We start from the raw sequence: 8095 nt of genomic DNA, 5'->3' as shown, positions 1-8095 counted from the left end.
GCAGTAAAATATGCAAGGAGCTTAAATATTACGAATCTTACACGTGACTCAAGGAACAATGTAAAATGAAACAGTAAATTATTGCTTATCAAAAGAAAATGTAATTGCAAATACTACAAATATCACAACTGAATCAATTAATACTATCTATAATAGGAAAAAAAATCTCGAGCATTCTTCAATCCATTTTACGATAAAATTAATTAGTAGTAACAATTTATACAAATAATTATTTTATATTTTATCTATATTTTATCTATTAATAATAATTTCATTTAAACAGCTTTATAACTGATATTTACATCAAGGCTTGCATATTATAGATAATATTAGATTAATTCAATTTGACAAAAAATAAAAAGAATTAAGAATTATGAAGTATTTTATTAAAAGCATTGTAGGATGTCTCTAAATCAAATATTAATTGTCTGACTTGAGTATCCGATAATTCGTCCGAGGCGGACATATTGTCAAGAGTTTGTAACCACTCTGAAACTTTCTCTTTGCCATCAAAATCACTGGGTAGTATACTGAGACGATTCATGGTGTCCATAAGATCTCTCAGATCCGGATGCAATTGATCCATGGCTTTGATTTCCAGTCGTAATTTATCCATGAGTGTAATAAACAACGAAACAATGTCGGCAATGCATTTAGAAGTGTTGCCTTTGTCGTCTTTAATCGTGATCGGTCTGTCCTCCTTGATTCTTTCGAGAGCAGCAGGACAATCTAAACGGAATGCTCTGGTGAAGGAGTCAATTGTTGGAAACTGATCACTCTGTACCTACAACGAGACACGTAAATAGTTAGAGTTTATATTCTTTCTGCAATCATATTTTAACTTCTTCCTTTTATAATCTAAATCTTTTCTGTCGTAAGTTTTTTTATTGTTGTAGGTTTTCAAAAATGTGGAAAAATTCATGATTTTCTGTATTTCTTTTATTTTTCTTTTACTTTTCTATATCTCATGAAAGTTTTTTCGATTATTTTAGAAAGAGACCAAACTTCACCCTTCTTTGTTTCAGTGAAATTTAAGAGTGAATATTGTGAAAAAAGGAGGTTTAGATTATAGATGGAGAATTAAATATATTTCTAAATATGTATAAAGACACATTCAGATTTTGTTTTAAACTCTAAAAATTTACCTGCTTAAAAGCTGCTCTGTATTGCACCAACAGTTTGCTGCATGCTGCTGTGTATTCCTTTGGCGTAACGCAGTCTCTGATGTAAGCCTTTTCCAAATGTTGCAATGTATTTACTACGGCATACAGATCCGCCTGATTATCGTGCTTTTCCCTTTCTCGGGCGTTTTTATACAACTTAACTTCTTCATATAACTCGGGACGATCTTGAGTAATCGACATTATTCCAAAACTATAAATAAAATATCGCGATATCTCATATCTCAATGATACTGAAAAGTTCCTTTTAGGTTAGGTACACGCAGTAAGAAACGAAATAACTGCCTATTGTTCATAGATTTCAGAGATTTACTTTGGCAAAGCAAGTGTCATGTCCATCTGAAAGATCCATGGAACGATCTCGAACTTTATTAAATTAGATTGCAGCAACTCGATGAGATATCTAATGTTTAAGCAGTTTAATTCAATAACAAAACTATCTAAGAATTTTTACATACCTTTATGTAGCGAATATCGTTAATTTTCTTTTTATAATAATAATTACTACGGATTAGAACATCAAGAGTAATAAAATTAAAACACAATAGGCTAAATAGCTTATTATATTAAACAACACTTGACATTCTTCACAACAGCAGAACATTGGCAAATCATATGAAATATACAGAGCCATCTATTGTGAGTTCATAACAGCAATAAAACTCTGGAAGATAGCAGTGATCGACTTTATCTATTGCAAGTTAATTTATAATTTTACTTCTTTTATTAACTTAGAATTTTCTACTTTATGAATATACTGCAGTTTTTCGCAATTAGAGGAATACATTTTAATATAAATAATGATTGTTGATTACAAAAATATATATATTAATTTATTACGTATAACAAATATTATATATCGGTATTATAAATATTAAACAATTTCTTGTCAATCTATTATAAAAAATATCGTATGCAAATATGATATATTTGATTAAAAAATGATTGACTATACATAGAGATTGCACACTTTTATATTGTATCACTTAATTAGTTAGATTTTATAACAAAATTATCATAATTATATGTAATTAATTCAAAGTATAATCAGCAGATTGAATTATTAAAACTATAAAATGCTTTCATTATAAGTGCAACCTGCAAATATATTATATACAACATATATTATCTTAATGCTAAATATACAAAAAGTATAAATTAAATTAGAAATTAAATATCTGTTGCATCACATCGGGTTTATCACTGCTAAACTTTTTTGTACAGAACGGTAATTCTCTCTGTTCCTCTATACAGGGACAGTTAAATTCTTTGAGGATTCGTTTTGTACATTCACGCGATTTCCCCGCGTTTTCAATATTAGGTATTTCACAATTATTATTTATATTTATATACATTGCTTCCAAGATAAGATCATCCTTATCTAAAATATTCCAAGGCGGATAAACGTTTATCACAACTTTAGATATCATTTTCAATGTACCGACTATATCACAGACCAGCATAATTGTTATATTCTTGTATAAGACTTCCTTTAATTGAACCTGAGTATTATGTGCTTCTGCCTGTTCGATCTGTACGTCGCTTCGCAGGAGGTTGAAACGATCCTCGATTAGGATACCTTTCAGAAATTGGTTTTTGAATTGCTTTGTACATTCGTGTACAAGTACACTGATGTACTGTGCTGATGTAACATCCTGTTCCTTATTCAGTCGATAATGCCATATACGAATACTGGATACTTGCGCATTAATCAAAGAATGTAGTCTCGCAACCATGCTTCCTCTGAAACGAAAATACAATGTCAGAAATCATGTTTATAAGACATTATTGTTCATATAACACAAATCATTCCAGCAATATTCCAGCAATATTCCAGCAACATTTCAACAAATTCCAATGTTACTATAATATTGTTGGAATGTTTGTTGAAGCAATATTTTTGTGCTATATAGATTAATACTTACTTTTTAGGTTTCCGACGTTTCTTTCCAGAGTCAAGAAGATGTGTGAACATATTTCTATCGGGAGACTTTCTCGATGGCGTTGTTATTGTGCTAATAATGGCAGTTTGGGTTGATTTGCCTGTTTTCTGTGTGGTTTTATTTAAAGATTGTATCTCAGAGATTTTAGTGGAGAGAGATATATTTTGATTCATTTCTATTTTCGAATAAGTTTCATCCAAGTCAAATGGTTGTCCTGAAGGGATCGAATGTTTATCTATTATTGAAAACTGAGATGTTTTTGCAATTTCTTGCGTCTCGACATCCTCTATGAAATGGCTCAGATCATTACTGCTAGGTGTATTTGTTAGTTTATTGCATTCTTCATCTTTACTATCACTGTTTGTACTTATTTCTATTTTTGAATCATTTTTATCAGTCTTATTACTTGAGCTGTCAGCAAAACTCAATCTCTCTTCTGTCGACGGTGACAATGTTTCTATATATCTCTGATATTTCTCTGGACTTTCCCTTTCTTCAGTCCAAATAAATGTTTTAGTTTTAGTTTTGATATCCAAATTATTTTCTAACTTATCCTGGTCAACAGATATCTCTCTGAGATTATTACAGTAACTATCAGGTTCTGTTATTGACTTTATATTTGAACTTATTATACTTGAAATTTTATGATCATATAACTTTGAAGATTCTGAAACACTATTTTCTGCTTTATATTGTAGTTTCTTTCTTATTTTTTTCTTCAAAGCACGACCTAGGACAGGAGATATCTCGCGAACAGCTACTTTTTTCATACTAGATGGTGTGAGCTGTGTCTTGCTCATAGATTTATTCTCCTTACTTTTCTTTTTAAATCCATGATTAGATTGCATTATATAATTTGCAGAGTGTCCTGAATTCCCCTGATGATTCACATTGTCCTGTCTTCTCTCATTTCTGTTTATACAGATCTTTTTGTTAAGTCGTTTCCTGCCATTACCGAGTATCGGCGATGTCTGGAAGGCCGTAGTCGATGTTTCTAAAACAGTGGACGCCTGGGAATCGCATCTGCTATTCTCGAGAGTCTCGAGCCACTTACGCACGTAATCTTTCTTCTCGGTACACGGTATGTGAGCCACATTGTCGTCGATGACAACGTTATTCGATACGCAGCACTGGTCAATGGGCTTGAGTTCGAGGATAGATTGTCCAAAATTTAAAGATCTTACATGTCTCGGCTTGATATTACACATTAATGCACCTCTGTCAGAACGATTGCAGCCTATTTCGTTATCATTCGACATAGCGAATAAATCGAATAAATCTGATTATTTGTATAACCTGTGGTGTGAAATTGTATAGCCGCGTACATCGCAGCACCGAAAGTCAGAATCATGTGTGCACTGGACGCCGCCATGTCACGTGTTACCGTGGCAACCAGTCCGTATCTTGAAACCGTTGCACCCTGAAGCAGATTTTGTTCAGATTTTTTTTGGGTCCTTTTCATTTGCAAATCGATATAATATCGTTCGTATTATTTAAGAAACGCCAAATTATTTAAGAATTTTATTATTTAAGAAACGCCAAAAAGGATAGAATAATATTTGTGTCAACTTATGTCATTAAATAGAAAGTAACCATTCCCACCCACGTGCTCCCTATACATACAGAATTTAGAGAATAGGGGTGCGTTTGGAGAGACACTATGAGCACTGTATTTATTATTTTATTCTTATTTTACGTCTAATAAACAATGAAGATTGAATGACAAATAGCGTCTCTTCTACTTTCTAAATTTTTTGAAGTGAAATCTCTAAAGAGCGAAAATTGAACCAATTAAAAAAAGAGTGGCTTATGTCCATTTCCACCAATATAGATTAATTTTAATTTTCTCGGTTCAACTTACTCTTTGTCTTTTTCTAGTTCTAAAGATTGAAAAAAGACGAAGAATAAATTGAATTGAGATTAAAGTTAATCTACATTGATGGAAATGGGCATAAATTTTTAATCTTTAAGAGTGAGATTCATTCCAAAAATTTTAGAGAGTATATATTATTTTATTATTGTTTAATGTTCGATGAACAACACACGGATAAAATTGCTGCATTTAACAGAAAAAATAGTTTCTGTGATATGAATTTTTTAAGATGATTACGGTTTAAATATTTAGAATGAGATTTCATGAGAATAATTAAAGGCAAGATAAATCATATTAAAAAATTTTTAGTAGTTACAAAATTGGATGCAGTCAACGATCTAGGTGGTCTCGGATGGGAATCTGAACAGGCTCAGGAAGTCGAACGTATATCTTGAAAGGAGATGAAAATTACAAAGTAAGTTACTAAAATATTTATAACTTTATTGGTTAACACCTAGTTTAAAATTATATAGTTTGCAGAGTGTAAAAAATTTGTCCACTTTTCACCTTATTTCAAGATATTCAAGCCAGTATTCTTTCTTTTTTGTTCAAAACTCTCACACAAAGGAATAAATTAAGTCTCGCAAAAAAAGAAAACAAGAAACATCGATTAATCGCAGTCGATTTTCTTCCACTCACAAAGAACATTTTTTTGATCAGTTCGATTTTCTTATTATTTGTTCAAATTAAACAATGTTTAAAAGTAAAATATAAAAAATATTTATTTCGCAAAAAATTTTTTTCGTGCCTTAAAATCGTAAAATTATACTTTTATACCGTACTTTATTATATGAAGAATATAAAATTCACAATTTTTTAAGAGAATTAATTTCAAAAATTAGAAGAATTAATTTCAAAAAGTTAAATAACAAAAGTTGTATGATTTATTAAGACACAAATAATGAAATAAAATAAATTTTTTTTAAATCGATTTTTTTCATGATCACTATTTCATGATGAATATTTTTTTTTAATGAAATTATATAATTTTTTATGTAACATGATCCTCTAATTATTCTGCATAAAAATAAACAGGTAGAGATATTAATTAAAAATAGTTTACATTTTTATAATTTATTTTTGCATATATATTTTGTAATAGTTTTCAATTTCTAATATCGCAAAATTTTATATATTAAAAAGGAGATTTAAACGAACCTAAAGATAAAAAAAGATTTACGTTAATTTAATATGAAAAATGATCTCAAAGTGTCCTTAATATTTTAGTTTATTATTTAATACTATAAATCTTATAACGAATAGTATTAGAAAGAACGTTAATTTTCTCTACAAGTCGGATAATACGGAATTAATCAAAAGATGTGTATCAAATTTATCAATGTTACTTAAAGCATTCTATATAATGTACATTGCGTATGACAGTTTTATATTCCGTTCTTCACCTTCCCACTTCGACGACGTGCTTAAACATACAAATGCGAGATTTAGTGTGATAATATCCTGCGCTCCGCGGACCTGCCTCATATAGCATCCGCTGATTTGAGCCCTGATTTGAGCATGCGGATGTGATACTTGGATGACTATCTTACCCCGATACCGAGTGCTCTTATTCAAATGGAACGACAAGGTTCCTTCCAATCTCGTTTGACCGTGATTGAATCCTCGCACTCATAGTATTACCTTTGATAAACGCTTTCAGGCAGAAAAATATCTAGGAATCAATAAAATCTTTTTCTTCCGTTATAATGAATACAAAAATACTATTAATAATAGTATTTTTAATACATAAGATAAATGATTATAATTGACTAGTGCTAGTATTATATTAATAAGGGTCGCGCAGGACTATTCCGTCAGTTTCAAATTTAAAGTGATATGAAAATTCGTAGTAAACAATTTCTCTTTGTAGTGACGTACTTACATGACAACTGCTTCTTGAGAGCACAAATATGACTTTCAATATGTCAAAATATGTGCTGTTTAGAATTAATTGCGAGAAACGGATGAAAGAACCTGGTTTTTCTCTAAGTAATATCAAGAAAAAAAGGATAATAGTTTGCTTATCCTGAAGAAGATATCCCGTAACATTTATTTGTACTAAAAAAACTTGTTAATCAATCATTTGTTTGAATACTATCAACTATAAATATTTATTGAATATAAAGATATATTTATTTAAAGAATCATTAAGTTCACTAGCATTTTTTTATTGAAGAAATATATTTATTTACCATAAATAAGTTTTAGTTGGTACTACTTAAATAAATATTTATTAAAATTGAGTTTTTTCTTGTGCGAATGACCACCAACTTATTCAAGTAATAAATTGTTCCAAATCATTGATGTTTCGGTAGTCCTTCCTAGCTCTTCTCTCCCTTTGTTAAAACTAAACAATACATTACTAGTAGATTTATTTATAAAATAATAGCATATGAATTTTATTGTTTTTGCAGAAATAGATAGTTGGGAAGTCAGAGAGTAGTTAAGAAGAACAGAGAGAAAGAGAGAGAGGGAGAGAGAAAGAGATCGCGAGAAAGGGTTTAGACCGGTGTGCAAATCTAAATCGGCGAGAGAGCACCGCGCTGTGCTGGCCGCGCGGGCACAATTACCGGGCGGCGAGAGTCGAGGAACCCCATTTTATATATTAATAGTCGAGATAGCCGCCTGTGTGTCACGTTACCGAGAGGGCCACCTCGGTTAGGATGGCGGGAGCCAGGGGAGAGCGGTCTCCGAGGATTGTTGTTGGGAAGTGGAAGAGGTCGGGAAGGGGGAATCAGTTGCGCGGGAGCGAGAGGATTTGAGAGATTCATACGATCGATCGAGGGAGATCGAGAGATCAGATCCGCGGGACGGACAGAGGGGAGACCTCGAGGGGAGCCTCGAAATGATAGATACGAGGACGGTATAACGCACGGACCCCTTGTATCTCTACATGGTAGCCTCAGTTCCAGTTCGCGATGGAGGCTACTTGCTCCTTCTGGCACTAGGTAGTTGTGTACTCCTTATCAGGGTGTGAGACAAACAGAGCGTGCTCGATAAAGAGGAGGATAGGGTGAGAGAAAAAAAGGTACAAGTCGAGGCAAGGATGAGCGATGTAGAGAAGGATAGTAGCTAGCAAAGAAGAGAGAGAGAGAGAA

At 31.9% G+C, this 8095-nt stretch overlaps 1 protein-coding gene across 1 annotated transcript; it reads right to left on the bottom strand.

The window, feature by feature from the left end:
• Positions 1-364: 364 nt before the first annotated feature.
• Positions 365-4496, bottom strand: LOC105626162. The gene is made up of 7 exons (XM_012207473.1): positions 4421-4496; positions 3759-4361; positions 3107-3617; positions 2535-2924; positions 1495-1584; positions 1146-1374; positions 365-784 (listed from the first exon to the last, which is right to left on the bottom strand). The coding sequence occupies exons 1-7, from the start codon at positions 4494-4496 to the stop codon at positions 365-367; spliced, it is 2319 nt and encodes a 772-aa protein (XP_012062863.1).
• Positions 4497-8095: the final 3599 nt, after the last annotated feature.

The sequence above is a fragment of the Atta cephalotes genome (genome assembly GCF_000143395.1).
Source record: "Atta cephalotes unplaced genomic scaffold scaffold00004, whole genome shotgun sequence".
NCBI lineage: Eukaryota > Metazoa > Arthropoda > Insecta > Hymenoptera > Formicidae > Atta > Atta cephalotes.
Note: the sequence above shows the minus strand (reverse complement) of the source record. Positions and strands in the feature narration are given on the sequence as shown.

Coding starts and splice junctions, on each gene's coding strand:
- LOC105626162 (XM_012207473.1), bottom strand. CDS start 4,496: ATGGCGGCGTCCAGTGCACACATGATTCTGACTTTCGGTGCTGCGATG. Junction 4,362..4,420: donor TATACAATTTCACACCACAG/GTTATACAAATA, acceptor ATAACGAAATAG/GCTGCAATCGTTCTGACAGA. Junction 1,375..1,494: donor ATGACACTTGCTTTGCCAAA/GTAAATCTCTGA, acceptor TTTTATTTATAG/TTTTGGAATAATGTCGATTA.